The 21,128-nt window shown below is 52.7% G+C and overlaps 1 protein-coding gene across 2 annotated transcripts in view; it reads left to right on the forward strand.

The window, feature by feature from the left end:
• Positions 1–16,119, forward strand: part of CAPN5 (calpain 5) — a 78,848-nt gene extending 62,729 nt beyond the window's left edge. For both annotated transcript variants that reach the window (XM_044450153.1, XM_044450152.1), the window contains exons 5-13: positions 464–656; positions 2,363–2,556; positions 4,041–4,118; positions 5,577–5,772; positions 6,523–6,645; positions 9,752–9,948; positions 11,947–12,068; positions 13,119–13,255; positions 13,774–16,119. In XM_044450153.1, the coding sequence (XP_044306088.1) occupies positions 464–656; positions 2,363–2,556; positions 4,041–4,118; positions 5,577–5,772; positions 6,523–6,645; positions 9,752–9,948; positions 11,947–12,068; positions 13,119–13,255; positions 13,774–13,947 (1,414 nt within the window). In that variant the 3' untranslated portion in view covers positions 13,948–16,119. The remainder of the gene's footprint in view (positions 1–463; positions 657–2,362; positions 2,557–4,040; positions 4,119–5,576; positions 5,773–6,522; positions 6,646–9,751; positions 9,949–11,946; positions 12,069–13,118; positions 13,256–13,773) is intronic.
• Positions 16,120–21,128: the final 5,009 nt, after the last annotated feature.

Here is a 21,128-nt window from a genome sequence, read left to right on the forward strand (position 1 = left end):
GCCTTGAGCCCTTTGTAGAAAAAAGGCAGGATATAAATCGGAAATAAATTAAAATTAAAAATTAAATTAAATCCCCCAGAATGCTCCACTCCATTCTGCCTCAGTTTCCCCTCCCAATAGACACACTGTATTCTGCGGCCACCAAGCATGGTGGGGCCTTGGTGCTGTGTTTGCGGAATATTCTGCCCCTTTCAAGCTGTCCCCTCGAAAGATTCGTCCTACTGTTGAAGCCCTGTGGTGCTCTCTCCCAACTCTCACGCCTGCTGACCTTGTTCCTCAGTGGCCCACTCCTGACGCCAGTCCTGGTGGCGCTCAGCACCAGGTGGGGATGACATTTGCAATACCACAAGGGTGGCGGCGGCAGGACTGGCTTGCGCCCGGCTGTCTTTTCTTCTGCGGAGATGACACAAGCCGCTCTGCCGCAGAGCATGGCATCCCCTCTAGCAAGACTTCTCTTTCTCAGGCTGGCAGGATGCTACGAAGCCCTCGACGGGGGCAACACAGCGGATGCCCTGGTGGATTTCACTGGCGGGGTCTCGGAGCCCATCGACCTGATAGAGGGAGGCTACGTGGATGACGAAGCCAAGAGGAACCTCCTCTTTGAGCGGGTGCTCAAGGTCCATAACCGGGGAGGCCTCATCAGCTGCTCCATCAAAGTGAGACCCTTCGTGGTAGAACTGGGGAGCGGGGTGCATTTTGCAGGTTTGGGTGCTGCAGGTCCACGGACGATTCCAGAGCGTGAAATTCGCTCAATGGTGGGACAGACCTCTTCTGCTCACCTCGCCCTCTGGCTGGTCAAACTTGGTGGGTTCCCCTACTGTGAGGCGGTGAGCCCTTTTAAGCTCAAGAACTGGATTGCCTCTGCAGAACCTCTGGGAGGTGTGCCAGCAGCAGTGAAAACCAGAGGCCGTTGGCTGTGTCTTTCACATGTGTGCACACAAAGCCAGAGGTAGGAATAGAAACATGGAGAGTCGGAAGGGGGCTCCCGGGCCATCTAGTCTGACCCCCGGCTCCAGCCGGCACCACTCTTGCAATCCCCACCATGTGCACGTCCAGCCTGTCCTTGAACACTCTCACCGATGGGGCCTCAAGCACCGCCCATGGAAGCCCATTCCATGCCCTCGGCGTCCTCGCCATCAGGAAGTACTTCCTGACATCCCACCTGAAGCCTGGTTCCTTGAGCTTTGCCCCCTCGGAACATGTCCTGCCCTCCACTGCAGGGAAGAGCAGGTCACAGCCCTCCTCCACAGGGCATCCCCGCACATCCCTGTAAGTTGCTCAAAGATCCCCTCTGAGTCTCCTCCAGGCTGACAAGTCCCAGCTCCCTCAGTCTCCTCTCGTATGACATCCCTTCCAACCCGGCTGCCGTTCTTGTAACCCTGCACTGAACCGATTCTAACCTAGCTGTGTCTCTCCTATGATGTGGAGCCCGAAACTGGACACGGGACTCCAGTTGTGGGCGCACCGGAGTTGTGTAGAGCGGTATCAACACCTGCCTAGATCTGGGAGCCGCGCTTCGGGCTATACAGCCAAGGGTGGCGTTCGCCCTCTTGGCCACCGCATCACACGGCTGGCTCATGCTCGGCCTGCAGTCGACCAGCACCCCGAGGTCCCTTTCACAAGGGCTGCTCTCCTGCCACTTGCCCCCCAAGTGAGACGCACCAGGCCTCCCCGGAGTCCGGTCCGTGTCGGCCTGTTGGACTTCCACCCCTCGCTGAGGAAGCGAGCCGAGCACAGAGGACGTCCGCGAGCGTTTGCAGAGACCGCTGGGATGCCTGTTTGTGCTGCAGCGATCATGCGCGGTACATGCGAGCACAAGGGGCCAGAGGCGCATGCGCAGTCCCCTCCGCCACCACGACGGCGCCCACCCTGATTCTGCGTATGGATGGACCGGGATTGGCAGAAGCGCTCTGAGTTTGTGCCGAATGTCTCTTGCTGGGCTGAAGACGGGAGTGTTTTCCAGAAGCACACCAACGGGGGTGGCGTGGTACTGGTGAGCGAGTGTGCAAACAGACACACGGCCTGTCCACACGCTTCAAGTACGGTCCACCCACATGCTGAATCGGCGCGGCACGCTTCCACATCCCGTGCAGCTCACACAGAGTTACGCGCGTTGAAGAGAACTCCGTGCAGCGGGTGTGCGAGAACCTTCTGCACAAGGGGGCTTAATTCCTGGCAGGCGTCCTGCAAATGCTGCAGTGCCCTTTATCCTCCGAAGCATACCCAGTAAACACAATCACAGGACGAGTCTCTGAGCATGTGCAGAGTGGTTTTGTCGCCTGGGCCAAAATTATGCCAAAGTTTCTAGTCCCGTCGGATTCCTCCTCTTCGACACTGAGGGTTTGTTTCTTGCCCTGGCCAGGCCACTTCAGCTGCCGACATGGAAGCCCGCCTGGACTGCGGGCTGGTCAAGGGACACGCCTACGCAGTCACCGATGTGCGGAAAGTCCGTCTGGGCCACGGCCTGCTGGCCTTCTTCAAGTCGGAGAAACTGGACATGATCCGCTTGAGGAACCCCTGGGGGGAAAGAGAATGGAACGGCCCGTGGAGCGACACGTGAGTAAGCTCCCGAGGAGTGTCTGTGGAAGTGGAGACCGGGGCAAGACGTGTCCGGGTGGCCTGCTTCCTTCAGCTAGTTCTCACCAGCATTGTATGCAGTGCAGGCTGGAGATACCATGTCGGTGGGGCGGTGTATTCACTCCAGGCGTTAGCCTGAGCTTTCCATGGTTCTGAGTCTCATTTGTAAAAGGGTTCAGCACCATGGATGGCCCCTTTCAAGGTCTGATGGCGGCCCGGAGTGGATACACCGGCCTGTGGATTTTGTTAAATCTGCTCTGCATTTTGCAGGGTGTCGGGGCCTTCACTGCATCATCTGCTCACTGATGGAATCCGCGATTTTAAAAAGCAGGATTTCATCGTGTTTGTGCCAATGTGCATTAGTGCTCATGTGGCTTGCACCAACCTGCTCTTGTGCAGGTGTGTGGATCGGCATTTGTGTCCTGGAGACCTGAAGGAGTGCCTGCTTCCCTATGAGCCTGCCCACCCCCAGAGGTGTGGGGCAGGGGTCCTTCTCCGGGAGCCCCCCTTGAAGGAGATTAGGAGGGCAGCTACCTGGAGAGGGGCCTTTTCGGTGGTGGCACCCTGACTGCGGAACACACTCCCCAGGGAGGTTCTTTTCCCAATACTTTAACAACTAATAGGTTTTATCTTTGATTTCATCATTATTTATCGGATGCAGTGTGTGGTGTGTTGTTTGTTGTATATGGTTGTTTTGTTTTTTGGTTTTTGTAAGCCATCCAGAGACTTTAGTATTGGACGGCAAAAAAACTTTAAAATAGATCTAAATAAATAAATAAATTTGTACTCACCCACCTTAGCTAATGTGAATTAGGGCATTTACACAACTGTATGTTAACACTGGTGTGAGTTTTAGAGCAGTACTGTTTTTGGTTTTTTTGACTGTTGGATTTTATTATTGTTCTACTTGTTCATTTTAATATTATCTATTTTGCTGTATAATCCTGTAACCTGCCCAGGGAGCCTTCCAGGCTAATGGGGCAGACTATAAATCCAAAAAATAAATAGCGTTGGTCCTCCCCAAATTCCAAAACCCACCTGCAATTCCGTGGAATCCATGCAACATGGAGAAAGGCAGTCCACTGCAGGATTCCCCTTGTTTCCTTGGCGATTCTCTTGGGCATCCCTTGAACTTGTTGAGGCGGCCCACCTGTACCTGTTCAGACTGCAGGGGGTGGAGCTCCCATGATGCATTTCCAAAACAAGAGCAAAATCCCGATATATCAAAAACCGGCATGTCATAGGGATGCATCCTGGTCCAACCCTTCCCTTCCCTTCTAATTTTTAGTGTTGATCTGAGTGTGTGCCTTCTCTCACAGACCACCTGGAAGTATAGCCTAGACTGCAATTTGAAGCCTTGTGCAGAGTTCAGGAACGGCCCCGAAGCATGCACTTAATAATCTCTTTAATACGTTCTCCCCGTTTTCGCCACCACTGAAGCGTCCTTTGCTTCGTCCCTGCAGTTCGGAAGAATGGCAGAAGGTCAGCAACAGCGAGAGAGAGAAACTGGGGATGACGGTGGATGATGACGGGGAATTTTGGTGAGTGTGGGGTGCGGAGTGTAGGAGCAGAACCCCCTCAGCAAGATGCAGGCGACCCGTGTGCCAAATGCTGCTTCAGAGATGCTCTGCAAAGATGCCTTTCACGGGGAGGCGGAGCCAAAGATGAAGGAAATGGGTCCGAAACATCCCCTGTTTTCGCACAAAGTTCTTCCTGCCACTGTCTGCGCCTTAGGCGTGTCTTGGATCTCCCAGCACACAAGTGCCAACTAACAGACTGACCCAGGCCAGGAGATCCTTGGAGTAGAGGAGGGCAAAAGGTCTTTCTCGACTTTCACCCCGCCAGGAATAACTTTCTACACCTCTGTCTTGCCTCTTCTCATCCTCTTCCTAAGTTGAATTACCTGCTGTGCAGAACAAGGAAAGCTAAAAATATTTTCAAGTGGGGACTAAGCAGCACCAGGCCTGGAAACTACCAAAAGATTGGTGGCCAGGGGAAAGGTGGGCCGGATTTGTGTGACCGCTGCTTCTCAGTGGGAGGTGCGAGAAGAGAAAATTGGGTGTGAGCGGCTGGAAGGCTGGCCTGCCCCCCACTCCTCTTCTGTATGCATGGCAGAGCACTGCTGTGTGTTGGGAGCTGGGTTTCCCCCTTCACACATTCAGAGGGCGCCCTCTTTGGCAACAGCTCGTGATTCTCCAGTGCACAATCAGTAAACCATAACGGGCAAAGAAAGAGTCTCTGAGCATGCACAGAGCGGTTCATTGATCCCAAAGTAGTAACTGCTTCTGCAAACCCTCCCTTTGAGGACGCTTCAGCTTCACCCTTCTGGGATGGCCCTTCTGGAGGTGGGCAAGCGCCTTTGCAGCCTGTCGCCCTGAGCTGGCCGGTCCTTGGCTCCCGACGGGCTCCATCATGGGGCGAAGGGTTGTGCCAGGCTCGCCTGGCTCCTGGGACTCCTCTCCTGCGCTATTCCCAGGTCCACCTGAACACCTGGAAAGGGTGGCCTTGAGATTCACCCTCCCCACGCTTCTGTCTTGTTTTCCGGGGTGCCATTTCCCGGGCTTATCCTCCTTGTCTCGCTACACACCAAGAACAGCTGCCTCTTCCATGCACAACACCAGATCTGTCCGAAGAGTCGTGGAATCGGCCTTAATTGTCAAGATACGGAGTGGGAATTAGAGGCTGAAGGAAGGCAGGGGTGTCTCTTGATGCAGATGGGCAGAGGTTGAGTATCTCTCTGCAGATATGCTCTCTGCCTATCCCGGGATTTTTAATGCAGAGACCACAGTCGCCCGTACATTTAAAATCATTTCCACTTAGACTCTGGTCCACGGAAGGGCTTTCCTTTCCACTGGGCTGGTGGGAAACTCTAGGATCTAGCAGGCCAGCCGCAGCCGCTTAAGATGGCCGTGCATTTGACTGTGGCAACCGAAGACGGGCACACACGGCCCGTGGGAACCGGGCCGGGCACAAGCTGAGCTCCGGTCTTCCCACCCTAGGATGGCCTTTGACGACTTCTGCAAGTACTTCACCGACATCATCAAGTGCCGTCTCATAAACACGTCGTACCTGAGCATCCATAAGACCTGGGAGGAGGCGGTCTTGCGGGGGGCGTGGACAAGGCACGAAGACCCCTTGAAGAACCGCTGCGGAGGCTGTATCAATAACAGAGACACCTTCCTGCAGAACCCGCAGGTGAGGAGCTAAAGGGGTGCGATTGGAGGTGTGAAGGCACAGCCACGGTTCGGAGAGGAGAGCAAGGGGTCCAGCGCTCGTGCGTTAGGTGTCACCTCCCAAACGAGGCAGGCACTTAGGGATAATTAGAAGAGTCTTTATTCCATGCAAATATTCACAAGCCTCAAAACACGCACTCCAGGTGGGAAGTTGCCCCCTCGCTGTGACCCTGCTCATCCACAGCTCTGCTTACAAACCCTTCGGGGCCGCTCTCTGGAGGGGGGTGCACCGTGGAAGCGGGCACACCAGTGCTCTTCCCATTGAGCCCCTAATCGGTCTAGCCAGAGGGTGCGGCGATGGGCCCCTGCGTCCACATCTCCCGGGGTGTCGAGTTCCCCTCCCGAGAACCCCTCCCCAGCCTGTTCCCCACTGGCTGCATTCCCACAACCAGGAGGGAGGGGGGCTCTGTGGTTGTCCTTGAAACGCTTCGATCCAGAGCTGGCTCAGGCTGGCTCACCGGGAGGGTTCGGACAGCTGGGGCCTCGCTAGTCTCACCAGCTCCATTATCCGAGCGAGACCTCCGAGCCACGGCTGGGCCAGCTCTCCGCTCCCCTCCTCCGGCTCTGAGCCGCCATTCCCACCAGGGCCCTCCATCTCCCGTGCGCGCCTGGGAATCTCATCCGAGCGCGTGCGTGCGACATGTTGCATGCACACCCACACGTAACGCTTGCACACTCACCCAGCTTTTCTGTGCCTTTCTTTTTCTACCAGTATGTTTTTGATGTGAAGAAAACAGAAGATGAAGTACTTCTCTGCATTCAGCAGAAGCCCAAACGGACAAATCGGAAGGAGGGCAAAGGGGAGAACTTAGCCATAGGATTCGACATCTTTAAGGTAGGCTGGGAGGTGCCTCTGCCGCTGGGCTGCCTCTTTGGCCTGCTTCTCACAGGACAGTTTGGACTTGGCAGAAATTCTGCGGGAGCAAAGGATGCCTTTCTGTCTACGGAGGCTGGATGCTTTTCATTTTTCACCTCTGTACCTTCTGTCTGCCAGCAATCTTAGCACAACGTACTTTGGCGATAACCCTGTTTTCTCCTCCTATCAGTCCTGGGAACTAGGTCAAGTGGGAGGGGGGGAACTTCCTTCTGCCTTAATCAGGGCTTGGAACGTAGGTCCTGGGTTAGTGCTGTGTGCGCTCACATCCGGAGATCTCTGGCGAAGGGAGTTTAGTTTAAAGCGGGGCTGGACAACTCCGTGTTCTGCAGGATGTTTTGGAACCTCTGGAGGGCACCAGGTTAGCTGATCGCGTGGACCAGTGGTGGCGAACCTGTGGCACGCTTGCGCAGGGGGCACGCAGGGCCCTCTCTGTCGGCACGTGAGCCAAGTCGCCCCAGCATCGCCCCAGCAGCCGCGCATCGGATAACAGTGCACAGAGGGGCCATGCGCATGCTCGGAAAGGAGTAGCGGTGCCAGGCGATGACGTCACGAGCCACGACTCATTAGTCGCAACTCGTCCGAGCTTTCGCATGGCTGGTCAGTGCGCTGCCAAGGAGAGAGAGAGAGAGAGAGAGAGAGAGAGAGAGAGAGAGAGAGAGATGTGTGTGTGTGTGTGTGTGTGTGTGTGTGTGTGTGCTTGGTCTGGCTGTGAGTTTTAATACATTCATTTTTATGAACACAAGATTTTAGCTTTGCGTTTTCTTATGAAAAATTGAAATTTAATATCTAAGGTTTAGCAAAGAGATGTTCTAATTAAGAGACTGAGAGCCTTTTAATGTCGTGCTGCCCCCCCTGGCATATTTGTATCTGCAGCATGAAATTTAGCTGTTTTTTTCTAAACTAAAACCTCAGTTTCCAGGTTTCTTTGCAGTGTTGGCACTTTGCGATAAATAAGTGGGTTTTGGGGGTGTGGCTTGGGCTCTTGGTCTCCAAAAGGTTTGCCATTGCTGGCTGCGGGGTGCAGGCCAAGCTTCCGTGTCTTCCCCCAAGGATCCTAAGAGGCAGAAGGAAGCAACTTGTGGTCCTCCAAATGTCTTGGCCTAAAACTTCCATCAGGCCTTACCAGCGTAGCCAGTGGTAGGGGATGATGGGAGTTGTAGGCCGAAACCTCCGGCAAACTATAAATTGCCCACCCCTGCTGTAAGCCATTGCCAGTTTAAGCAAGTCAGTTTACTGTCCTACATTTTGAGCTTGGTTTTACCAACACTTGTTGAGTGGCTTTTGGTCTTTAACTGGCACCTCATTGGGCTGCTCTGGGGAAGGGGTTGCCCCATTGCAGGTTTAGCTGCATGCTAAATTTTTTAAAGATTTCCCTGAACTTGCTGATACCTCCCTCTCAGCTTTCAGTAGCTTATGGCTCCGCTTATTTATTTGTTTGTTTCATTTCAGTGCCGCCCCTTAGCCAAAGCTCTCTGAGCAGTTCACAATAATTAATCAAAAACAAAAAGGTACGGTGCCAATCCAAATCCAATAAAACAGTATAAAATTCCAGGGTGAGAATTTGAAACAGCTAAAAATGCCAGTATATAAAAATAGACAACAATTTAACTTATTTATTTATTTATTAAAACATTTCTATGCCGCCCCTTGCCAAAGCCTCAGGGCGGCTTACAACACAATAAAATACAATAAAATACAAAAATAACAATATAAAATTAAAATTAACAATATGAAATAAATAAAAAATATAAAACTTCCAAAACATTCCCATTGAAAACAGCAGACATAGCCATTAAATGCCTGGGAGTGGAGGACAATTTGACCTGACAACATAAGGATCACAATATTGGCACCAGGCAGGCCTTAGTGGGGAGACCGTTCCGCACTTGGGGGCCACCACTGAAAAGACTCTGCTCCTTGGTGCTTCCTTCTGCACATGTTACAAATGCGCAGGGAGTAAGAACATGGCAAGCCCGTGTGAATCTCGAACAGATAAGAAATAGACATGGGAAATGTCTGGTCCTTGACAGAAGAAAGGACTCTTTCTCCAGCATGGGAGGGGGTGCATACATTGACGTATAGGTGACCTAATTCGTTACCTAGGGTATCAAACGCATGTACTGGGGTGCAACTTTTGAGACACTGCTTTGGGCTGAATGTCCCCTTCTCTCTCCCTTTATTCTGTGGTGCACTAGAATAAAGCTGGATTTGGCTCTAAGTCTCGTCTCAGGCTCTGTTTGGCTTCGGGTCTGGGGTCCACCTGGTGTTTGCCCCAGCTGTTGACTGGCACAGTCCGGTAACAGTTTTACCTTGCTGCCTTGCAGGTGGCCGTCAGAGGAAGTTTCTAGGGGCAGGTCATAGGGTTCAGGCAGATGGAGCTCAGCAGAGGTATTCCCTCACTTCTTGATGTCCCAAGCCAGGTAGGGCTCTATAGGTTCAAAGCAGCACCTTGAATTGGCTTGAAGGCAGCCAGTGCAAGCCGGCCAGAACTGGTGTTCTGTGTATGGACCTTCTGGTCCCAGTTCTTAGTCTGGCTGTCACTTTTGTACAAGCAGCGGCTTCCGAACAGTCTCTAAGGGCAGCCCCATGGAGAGTGCATTGCAGTAGTCTAGCTTAGAGACTACCAGAGCATAGATCACTGAAGCGAGGCTGTTCCTGTCCAGATAGGGGTGCAGGTGGACCACCAGCCAACCGGTAGAAGGCACCCCATGCCACTGAGGCCACCTTTTCTGTTGGCACAGAAGTGCCGAGCTTACCATTAGAAGGTTTGGGGCAGAAGGTCCTGATTTCAGGCCCTAACATCTCCACTCTAAGGATCTCAGCTAGCAAAAACCTCCACCTGAGAGCTTAGATGGTTGATGCCGGTCAGAATAGACAGCGCCAAATACTTAACGCTGGTAGCTTTCACTGTGGGAAGGGAGCTGGGAGAAATCGAGTTGTGGCATCGAAACAATTTGGTCCTTGGAAGCAATGATGCCCCTGGAAAATGATGGGCAGGACCTGGCATCCCTCGCCCACAGCGCGCACCCACCTTTCCCTTTCTTTCACGCCTGATTCCACGCAGGTGGAGCTGAACCGGGGGTATCGGATGCACACGCTGCAGCCCAAGGTGGCCAGCTCCATCTACATCAACTCCCGCAGTGTGTTCCTGAGGACGGACCTGAAGGAAGGTCGCTACGTCATCATTCCGACCACCTTCGAGGCTGGCCACATGGCCGAGTTCCTTCTCAGGCAGTTCACGGATGTGCCTTCGGATTGCCAGTAAGAAACGGCCCTGCCCTTCCGTCCGTCCTTCCCCTGTTCCAACTCAACATAAGCACAGCTTTCTAGAGCCGCATGTCTGGGTGCATTTATTCCCCAGGTTTTATACACAGATGAATTTGTATGAATACTTTGCAACCTTCTTTCCCAATATCTCTTTATTTAAAAAGTTCACACCCTGTTTTTCTTATAAAAGATTGTATAAACCTGAAGTGGCTCCCAGGAAGAATGCAGCAGATAATATAAAACACCAATGAACACAGTTCAAATTACAGTTAAAAAGAGCAAATTAATGAAATCAATTTCGTACAAAAGTACCCAGAGAAAGCCCAAACAATTAAGCATAACATTCGGGAGAGAGCACTCCAAGCTATCCTAAAAGCTCAGTGAAGTAAGGGTGCTATTCTTCAAGACAGACTTGAGCTTCTCTTGGGAAGCTGTTCTGGTGCCACAGCAAAGAAGGTCCCGTCTTTCCTACCCTGTTTCTGAAAGGTGTGGGATGCACAGGAAGGCCTCAGTTGAATGCAGTGGCGGCAGCAGGGAGCAGGAAAAAGCCATGATTCAAATATCCTGCTCCCAAACTGTTTAGGGCTTTGTAAAACAGAACCAGCATTTTGATTTGCACTAAGAAATAAACTGGCAGCTGGTGGAAATTAAAGGAAACTGGGCCAGTATGATCAGCAAAGGAAACTCCAGAAATGCATTTTAATCTTTATGTATTTTCTATTCATGGCAGCAGACAATAAGATCGCAATTTAAAAAGGTGTTGCAGTTAAAACAGAATGTAAAAATGAACAGGGGAAAGCACAGCCGTGGAAACAGCTCGTTGCAATGTCAATTTCAGCCCCCCAGTTTAAGAACAGCTTATCTCAGCCTCTGCCTGCAGCAGGCAGGAGGCGGGGGACCAGCTCAGCCTCCCTGGCAGGGCCTTCTGGGGGCTGGGCACCACCCTGGGGAGCTCCCCTCTCGCATCGCTCCTCTGATGGTGCAAGACGGAGAGAAGGGACTCCCCCAAGATCTTAAAACAGTGGGAGAACGTGGCCTTCACCGGGCCTCCTGGGCCGCACGGGGCTTTTCGGGTCACGGTGCCCAGAAACTGGCCGACAGCAGCACCGCGATCCAGCTGCAGCCTCCAGGTGCTTTCCAGAGACAGCCCTGCGTGGGCGAGGCCACACAGGGCCGGGCTGAGCCCGGGCAGAATCCGTCCCGCTGGTGTCCCTGGCCTTCCTCTCATGCTGGGCCAGGTCTTGCAAAGCAAGCCGAGCGGAAGTGTGCGAGCGGCACGGAACGGAGGTCGCACAACGGGCAGCCGCCTTCTGCGTCGGGTGCCGCACGGGCAGCAGAGGGGTGTGGATTGCAGGGCCACAGCCCTGGCCGGCCCCGCTCAGCCAGCCGCCGTCCGTGTCCAGTGCAATCGGCCACACGTGGCGCAGAAAGAGAGGCTCTGCTGGCAGTTGCGCAGGGCCCGATTCTTCTGCACACGCGGAAACGCTTGCCGGGGACTCCGGCTCGAGGCTGCTGCAAAGCAGAGCGGAGCCCGGGAGCCAAGCCCAGGCGTCCAGCAGGCGCTCACCTGCAGGACAGGTTCGCCCCCATCCCTGGAGATGCCGCACTCCAGCCTCGGGGCCACCCGGCCTTCTGCACCACACCTCCTTGGTCCCTTTGTAGGCTATTTCCCAAGGGCTGCTGACTAAGCCGGCCCCCTTGCTCTGGGGCCCGGGCTACCGGCACCCCTGGCGGCCTTCAGGCCTGCTTGTGCTGCGTGGGATGGGGCCTGGCGTCGCGGGCTTGTTTATTTGTTTATTGATTAAGGAAAAGCTTTTTTAAGCTGCCCATCTACTGGCGTCTCAGGACGCTTCACAACAAGCAACCAGTAAAATAGGAAATAAAATGAAATGGTACCGCAATCGATAATCCGACAGTGTAGAACCACATCACGTTGCGGATTCGCAGCTGCCGACGCCTCTTGCATTTGTGTGTCTCTCTCCCTCCTCCCAGAGAGCTGACGCTGGACGAGCCGCCTCACACCTGCTGGAGCGGAATGTGCGGTTACCCGCAGCTGGTGTCGCAGGTCCACGTCATCTCGGCTTCTGGGCTGAAGAACCAGGGCTCTGAAGGAGGTAGGGCCCCGCTCCGTGCCAGTTCCCGACCCGACACGCCCCAAGCGGCAGCGCCGCGAAGCAAAACCTGAGCCCTGGAGCTGGGCGGTCGGACGTGGGACCTGCCGGTGCTGCTGGACCGGACCCTCATCAGTTCTAGGCATCCTGGCCGGGGATGAGGGATGCTGCTGGTTTGGACCCTCAACACCTGGAGGGGCAGAGGATCCCGGCTCCTGCGTGGGAGATGGATCCCATGTGAGGCCTGCGACCACCTGAAGTGCTAACAGGCCAGCAAGAGCTGTGCTGGGGGGAGCTGGCTTGGGTGGTCCTAAGACCCCTTGCCTGATTCTCCGAGTGCAGGCAGCCACCAGATGCGGGTGTGGGTATTCCGGAGGTGCTTTCTGCAGGTAGAAGGTGCAAATCTTCAAGCTGGGGGGGTCCCCCAAGAAAGTTTCGTGTGGGATCACCTGTCCTCAAGGTTCAGGGCCGTGCTGGGGTTTGCACAGGACTTGTGGGCCTGCCGGGCACCACTAATCAGAACTGACCTGGAACACTGTGACCAGTTCTGGGCACCAAGGTTTAAGAAAGATGCAGGTAAATAAGAAAGGTCCAGAGGAGGGCAAGAAAACTGATGCAGGATTTGGAAATGCTGCCCAAGAGGAGAGACTGAGAGAACTGGGCATGTTCGGCCTTGAGAAGAGAAGACTGAGGGGGGACATGAGATCCCTCTAGAAGAACCTCCAGGGCTGTCACAAAGAGGAAGGTCAACAACCCAAATTCAGGCTGGGCGTCAGGAAAAGCTTCCTCACTGCCAGAGCAAGACGGCAGTGGGACCAGCTGCCTGGAGAGGTGGGGGGCTCTCCCACACTGGGGGCATTCAAGGCGAAACTGGGCAGCCACCTGAGTGGGATGGTGTGGCTTGGTGTCCTGCAACAGTCGGGGGTGGACTAGATGGCCTTCAGGGTCCCTTCCAACTCTGCTCTTCTAGGATTCTAGGAGAAACGAGGGAGAAGGGGCAGGATGATTTCTTAGGTGATCTTTGGGTTTCAGTGCCCATTTCTGTTTGCTCAGGCGTGGATCCCTACGTGATCATCAAGTGCGAAGGAGAGAAAATCCGGTCGCCGGTGGTGAAGAGCACGGTGGCTCCAGAGTTCGACGTGAAGGGCCTCTTCTACCGCAAGAAGCCGGGACACCCTGTCGTCATCCAGGTGGGGCCTCGCTTGTCTGTGAAGCATTTCATGGCTGCAAACTGCTACTTTCACCGGCCGATTCGGTAGATGAGATACGTGGGCCTAGAAGAGACTTTTATGGCGAGAGACCCACACAGTCAGAGCTTCCCTTCTCCTCAGACTCATTCCAGATGTTCGTTGTATTCACGAAGCCACAACTGGGGTGGAGGAGCAGTTGCCACAGAAGGAGAGAACGAATGTGGCTTCCTAAGCATTCCAGCTTTCACCTTCCCCAGCGCTCCCTCAAAACATGGGTTTCTCAATTTTTCATAGTGCTTCACATTGCTACAGACTCTTTTACCACACACTAGCCATGCAGGTGTTTAAAACTTTTCTGGACAGTCGTGAGGACTAGAAACTTAGCTTCTAGATTTGACTGGAAATGAGTCACAGAAATCTCCCAGGGATGCGTGCAGTCCCAACAGCCTGTCTGCCTGTGCAATTGGATGGCATTTCTCACCTGCTTGTCTGTATGCTTCTGTTTCCTTTCCATTCAGGTCTGGAACCACAACCTTATAACAGATGAGTTTCTGGGCCAGGTGAGCCTTGCGGGGGACCCCAACGAGCTTCATCCAATGCACATCGTCCGTCTCCAGGACAAACGTGCCAACGTGCTTCCGGGAAGCCTCACGGTGCAGCTACTCAGTAGCAGTGTCCTCACCAACATCTGAACCACCCCAGGACAATTCCTCCCGTGCCATAAAGACACATGTATATATAACCTTGCGGTACGCAGGATATATATGTATATACTTGCCAACGTATATGTACTGTGCTCGAGTTTACTTCTTAAAGGGGACCAGGTCTCGCGTGTTTGATTTTCTGTTTGTTTGCTTTCATTTTTGAATTTTTATACAAAGGTGCCTTTCCCAAGAAGCAAAAATGTTTCTGCCCTGTGCTTGGTGTTCGGTTTTTTAACTCATCTGAGGCTTCCCTTGCGGCTCGTGATGGACAGCAGGGTGGAGTGAGAGGCCCCCAAAGCAATCCTGCTCTTCCGGGGCAGCTGCAGATCAGTGCCACGAGGTTACCTGTTTACACAGAGAGATGCGTCTCTCGTACCCACATGCGTTGCTCGGGGTGCGCCTTATCCCCAGCCCAGAGGTCCGTGTTGCCTAGAATGGCTCGTTTGTGTGTGTCTGGTGCTGTGGATTCAAAGAGGGGGAAAGGCAGAAGGGAGAGGATCCTTGGCTTGTGGGAGCTTGGGAAGAAAGCAGTGAAATCCATCGCCTGGGTACTTTCAACCCACACAGATGGCTAGTGCAGAACAAACCTTTGTCCGGGGCCGTATCCATGCTGTGATTTTGCATCAGTGCTGGAAAAGCACAGGAAGTTGTACTAAGCATAGAAATTACTGCACACAAGCGCTTCTTTTCTTTTTGCTCTTTTAAAAGATCAAGCTTCTAGTCCTCATTGTTGCAACAGCGTGAGCCATCTCAGAAAGTTGCAGACAAGGCCAGGGAACTGTAAAGGAGCATTCTCATTAACCTCAGACCCCATAATCACTGGAAGAAATCACTTTGATTTCAGTAGGCCTTGCCCGTATGCTGCCAGGCATACACTCTTAGCCTTAAGGACTAGAAACCTGTTCCATCTTAAAAAGAAAGTATCCATGACAGCCACCCCATTGTGGCACAGAGAATAAGTAGGGAGTGGAAGCAGTTTGCAGAACCTTTCTCAGTGAGAGGCTTTTCGTAGTGTCTTCCCCGTGCCATAAGAAGTTTTGCTTGTCTTTAAGGTGCCTTTGGACCATTCGTTGACGGTGTCTTCCATTCAGGCCTTGCATCTGGATAGAAAACGTCCTCTAGGCCAGCACATCCTTGAGTGCAGCCTTCCACTCAAACACTTTCCCCATAGAAAGACTCTCCTGCAGAAAGCTAAGGAAGCAAGGCCCTGGTTTATTGTGCTCTGATTTTTGTGCTCATACCTGGGAGTTGTAGGACTTTGGTCTGTCCAGCCTTGCACAGGGTTGCACCCTTAATAAATTCTCTGGGAGAACATTACATAGAAACAGATCGAGTCAGAAGGGGTCTCCCGGGCCATCTAGTCTGACCCCCAGCTCCTTCCCCCATCCCAAAGCTGACGTGGTACAGTCCAAGAAGGACATCGCCACATGATAAAGAAGCTGCAGCACCACTTTTTCATAGCAGTTAAATACATAGGCAAGGGAAGATGCTGTGAGTTACTCCAGTGGGGAGAGCAGGAGCGCTTTCAATCCAGGTTCTCGGCCTGCCTTTGCGATGCGTGTATTTTCCCACTGCGCTGTGGGACGCAGTTCCTCCACGGGTCCAACATCTCCGGATTGAAGTGGGAGGAAATTGCATTTTGAATGTTCCCCCAAGCGCTCTGTATTTCAGTGTGTGTGTGTGTGTGTGTGTGTGTGTGTGTGTGTGTGTAATCAAGGCCATGACCAATAAGCCATACCAACAAAAGATGGAGGACTTCATTTCATCCTGGTTTCTGGAGGACCAAAATACCTTCAGCTGCTTTGTTTATTTCTCTTGTTAAAAGAGCAAAAAAGTTCCTTCACTGCCTTTCCCACCGTTTGAAGGACACGGAGGTGGGTCTGACCAAACTGTGGCTTTTTCTTAATAAAACCAAGGTGGTTGGATGAGAAGGGAGAAGTGGAGATCCGTAGGTGGTGGTTTGAATTTAAGACCTGCTGTTTCCGTCACTCGTTTTGTATCTTTTCTTGACATTTCATGTAACTCGCACTTTATTCAGTAAATTATTCTTCATGACAAGTCTGAATGCAGATCAGGAGAAAATGTCTGGAAAATTCGCAGTTCTGAAAAGCTTTGGAATGAACTGGCTGTGTGTGGTTTGCCATTAAAAGCCAAAATCAAGCCACTGCTCTGGCTCTCAGTTAATACTCGGCTAGTCTAGTGTTGTCTTCCTTCCGTCCTGGAAGATATTGTGGCGTTGTGCAATTCTCGCTTACAGGCACCCAAAACAGTTCCCTAGTGCTGAACACAATAGCAAGGGCTGAGCCAGCTTTGGGCAGGGACACCCCCCTGCCTGACCCTTTTTCAGACCACAAAAAGCCCCTCTCCCATTTCAGTTATTTCCAGAGAAAGAGCAAAAGCTTCCCTCCAATTCAGACATGTGAATGCCAACCCTCTGTGTTTCCTCTCTCCGCACTGCCTGTGTCTTCCCTGCAGGATTTCCTGTGGATCCACCCCGCCCCCCAAATGCTTGGGGCTGTGGAAGGACCCCTTTGAGTCAGACCTTCTTCTAGACCGGGGGTCGGCAACTCGCGGCTCCGGAGCTGCATGTGGCTCTTGAACCCCTCTGCTGCGGCTCCGTCGTTCCAAACACCACAGCCGCCGATCTGCTCGAAGCTCCACTCAGGAAGGCAGCGCTAGCTAGTTAATTCAGCTAGTTAGGTAAACGCTACATTCCTCTGCTAAACAAGCTTCCTGCAGGCTCTCCCGTTACACGAAATGCTGCTGAAAGGATTCTCTTTGTCCCAGTGTAATCTCCTTTATCTGAATGTTAAAAGCTGCGCTTGGGACCTGTCACAATTCACAGCACTTGACTGTTTATCTGCTAATCAGTCACTAAACACACCTATATCTCTGCGGATCTGATCCAATTTACTGAGCTCCCCCCACCCCCCATAGGCCAGCCATGGATAAATCGAAGAAAAGAAAAGTTTCTGAAGAAAACCAAACGTTTAATGATACGTGGGTAGATTCATTTGCTTTTACTGCTGACGAACTTCTGGGGTTTGCTGTTTAATGCATGCAGCCCTTTAGCGCTGACTTTGACACTTCAGGAAGCTGTTCTCCTATTCAAATATATGACAGGAGTCCTACTAGTTTATAATGTAAGATTAAAAATGACAGTTTTTAATGACTGAACAAGAGCTGCAGCTAAATCATAATGAAGATATACATAGCATTATGGTAAAAAATGATATATGCAGTGTTGTCTTCATTTTAGATGTCAAAAGGGTTGTGTGGCTCCCGGTGTTTTCTTTTGTGTGGGAAACGGGTCCAAATGGCTCTTTGAGTGTTAATGGTTGCCGCCCCTGCTCTAGACAGCGCTACCCTACAAGGAATCCATCCCTCGCAGCTAGCACCCGAGCGAGCATTTCCAATACAAGCTGGTAGCCCCACCGGTTCCCCTCAGGGGCTCAGGAGCAGCTGCTGAAGGAGGAAAGAGACTTGACCCTCCTGTGTGTGAATGCCCTGGTTATTTGAGAGAAACGCTCCAAAGGAGGTCACCTTCGTCTCCATTTCATGGAGGTGGCCACATTCCCCTTCTTCGCTATTCTGATGTGCTTTCTCCCACTGCCCACGCAGAGTGAGGGCAAGGTGATACAGCAAACATTGCCCTCATTCCGAATTGGCTACTTTGCCTTCAGTGCCGGTGCCCCTCGTTCCAGATATGACCGGCCACTGGCACAGTGCCATCATTGCGTTCTCTGCCAGGTGACAAAATAGGCCCCCAAAGCAGCTGTTCAGAAACAGAAAAGCAGGAACAGGCACAGAAAGCAAATGTTTGGATCCATTTAGGAAGCCTCTGAGGAACGGACAGAAGTCCCGGCCCAGTAGGGCTGGGACCCCAAATCTTTCATTTGGAGCCCCAAATTCAGAAATTGCCCCCGCACCACCCATGAACACTTGCTGAAATCAAGGTCCAAGCCCTGGGGATCTCTCTTGCATGGCATCGCTCTATAACAGAGGTATTTTGCCTTCACGCACTTTAGTACCTCACACCAGATCTTCTCCCCCGAAGCTTTTCCTGAAATCAACAGCCTTCCTTTCCCCTGTCTATGCATTCCTTTTTTAAAGGGGGGGGGGGAGGTGTCCTTTGGTGACAAGTTTCTTTAGTGACACATGCACAGGAATTAGCGTGTGCAAACTGCTTTATTTAGGTCCTATAGCAGTGATAGCGAACCTTTTAGAGACCGAGTGCCCCAACTGCAACCCAAAACCCACTTATCGCAAGCAGACTCCCTGCCTGAGCTGATGGAGATCGTCTTGGACCTGGTGTTGAAGACTCCCAGGATGCTGGTCCTGGGGGACTTCAGTCTCCATGCTGAGACGGTTCTGATCGGGGCGGCCCAGGACTTCATGGCCTCCATGACGGCCATGGGGCTGTCTCAACATGTCACCAGCCCGACCCATGAATGTGGACACACGCTGGACCTGGTTTTCTCGACGGGGCAGGAAGAGGGTGATCTGAGGGTGAGGAATTTGTGTCTGACTCCCCTGTCATGGTCAGATCACTTCCTCGTGAGGTTTGAGCTCGATGGCGGCCCTTCCCTCTGTAAGGGTGCGGACCCGATTGTGCTGGTCCACCTCCGGAGCCAGTTGGATCCGGATGGATTCCTGAAGGCCCTGGGGGAGTTTCCGGCTGACAAGACTGGTGCTCCTGTTGATGCTCTGGTCAAACTATGGAATGGGGAAATGACCAGGGCGATTGACACCATCGCTCCCAAGCGTCCTCTCCCACCTGGCAGAGCCCGTTCATCCCCCAGGTATACACCTGAACTACAGGCGATGAAGCGGGTTGGGCAACGTCTAGAGCGTAGGTGGAGGAAAGCATGCGATGAATCTGACCGAACACACTTAAGAGCCCATTTTCGGGCCTATGCTGTGAGAGAAGAAATTCTTCTCCGCTTCCATTGCCTCCTCACGGTTCATCCGGGCCCCAAGAAGGATCCAGTACCGCCCTCGATGGCCCACTGTGACGACTTTGCCAAGCATTTTAAGGAGAAAATCGCTCAGATTCGTCACGAGCTGGACTCCACTGGTGACCCAGAGCCTTCAGGGGAGGAGCCAATGTTGCCGTCTGGTCCGACATTGATGGATGAGTTTCAGTTATTGCGGCCTGAAGATGTGGACAAGGTGCTTGGACAAGTACGTCCCACCACCTGTTTACTGGACCCTTGGACGTCGTGGCTGCTGACCAAAGCCAAACACGGGACTGGTGCCTGGATCCTGGAGGTCATCAACGCCTCTCTGAGGGATGGCCGGGTACCTGCCCCCCTAAAGGAGGTAGTAGTCCGGCTGGTCCTAAAGAAGGCGTCCCTGGATCCAGCGATGGCCACCAATTATAGACCAGTGGTCAACTTCCCGCTTCTGGGCAAGGTGTTAGAGCAGGTGGTGGCGGGACAACTCCAAGCACTCTTGGATGAAACGGATTATCTGGGCCCATTTCAGTCTGGCTTCAGGCCCGGGTTTGGTACTGAATCTGCCTTGGTCGCCCTGTACGATGACCTGTGCAGGGAGAGAGACGGGGAGTGCGTCCCTGTTGGTCCTCCTGGACCTCTCAGCGGCTTTCGATACCATCGACCATGGTATCCTTCTGGATAGGCTAGCGGGATTGGGAGTCGGAGGCACTGCTTTGCAGTGGTTCCGCTCCTATCTCAACGGCCGATACCAGAAGGTGGTGCTGGGGGACTATGGCTCTGCGCCATGGCAGCTATGCCATGGAGTACTGCAGGGGTCCATTCTATCCCCTTTGCTGTTTAACATCTACATGAAACCGCTGGGAGAGGTCATCCGGAGGTGTGGGCTGCGGAATCATCAGTATGCTGATGATACCCAGCTCTACCTCTCGTTCTCCACCAATCCAGGTGAGGCAGTGGCCGTGCTGAACCGGTGCCTGGCCGAGGTAATGGGCTGGATGAGGGCCAATAAACTGAAGCTCAATCCAGACAAGACGGAGGTCCTGTTGGTGGGTGAATTGGGCTTCGGGATGGGGGACCTGAGCCTTGTCCTGAATGGGGTTGCACTCCCTCTTAGGGACAGGGCCCGCAGCTTGGGAGTGCTCCTCGACCTGGAGCTGACTTTGGAAGCTCAAGTGTCGGCGGTGGCGAGGAGCGCTTTCCATCAGCTTCAGCTGATCCATCAGCTGCATCCCTACCTGGAGGATGGCTGCCTAGCGACAGTGATGCATGCATTGGTTACTTCCCAGTTGGATTTCTGTAACGCGCTCTACGTGGGGCTGCCCTTGAAGACAGTCCGGATACTTCAGATGGCGCAAAATACAGCTGCCAGGTTGCTGACGGGGACTGGGCGTTACTCTCACATAACCCCAGTCCTCTACCAGCTTCACTGGCTTCCCATTGAAGTCCGGACCCAATTCAAGGTGTTGGTTATCACCTATAAAACCCTTAACGGCTTGGGTCCTTGTTATCTAAACGAGCACTTGTGTCCATATATGCCCTCCCACCCCTTGAGTTCGGCAGCAGAGGCCCTTCTCTGGGAACCCTCCGTGAAGGAAATTAGGAGGGTGAGTACCTGGAGGAGGGCCTTCTCTGCAGTGGTGCCCCATCTGTGGAATGCGCTCCCCAGAGAGGTCCGCCTGGCGCCGTCGTTATTTGTTTTTCAGCACCAGGCCAAGACCTTTTTATTTAAACAATATTTTAATAATTATTAATATTCTTTATTGGTTTTAAAATTTTTAGCCAGGGGGAATCCAGATTTTATATGTATCTATTTATATGATTGTTTATTTATTATGTTGGAAGCCATCCCGAGGCTTATGCGAATGGGACGGCATACAAAAATTCCAAATAAATAAATAAATAAGTGCCAACACTGCAATAAAACCTAAAAACTGAGGTTTTGGTTTAGAAAAAACAACTCACAGCCAGTCCAAGCATATATACATACATATATCTCCCCCTTTGGCAGCAAAAGCAAAGCTCAGATGAGTTGCGGCTAATGAGTCGCGGCTCGTGACATCATCTCCTGCGCCGCTACTCCTTTCTGAGCATGCGCATGGTCCCCATGTGCGCTGTTATCCGATGCTCGGCTGCTGGGGCGATGCTGGGGCGACTTGGCTCGCGTGCCGGCAGAGAGGGCTCTGTGTGCCCCCTGCGCAAGCGTGCCACAGG

The sequence above is a fragment of the Varanus komodoensis genome, unplaced genomic scaffold, assembly GCF_004798865.1.
Source record: "Varanus komodoensis strain SLA01 unplaced genomic scaffold, ASM479886v1 scaffold63, whole genome shotgun sequence".
NCBI lineage: Eukaryota > Metazoa > Chordata > Lepidosauria > Squamata > Varanidae > Varanus > Varanus komodoensis.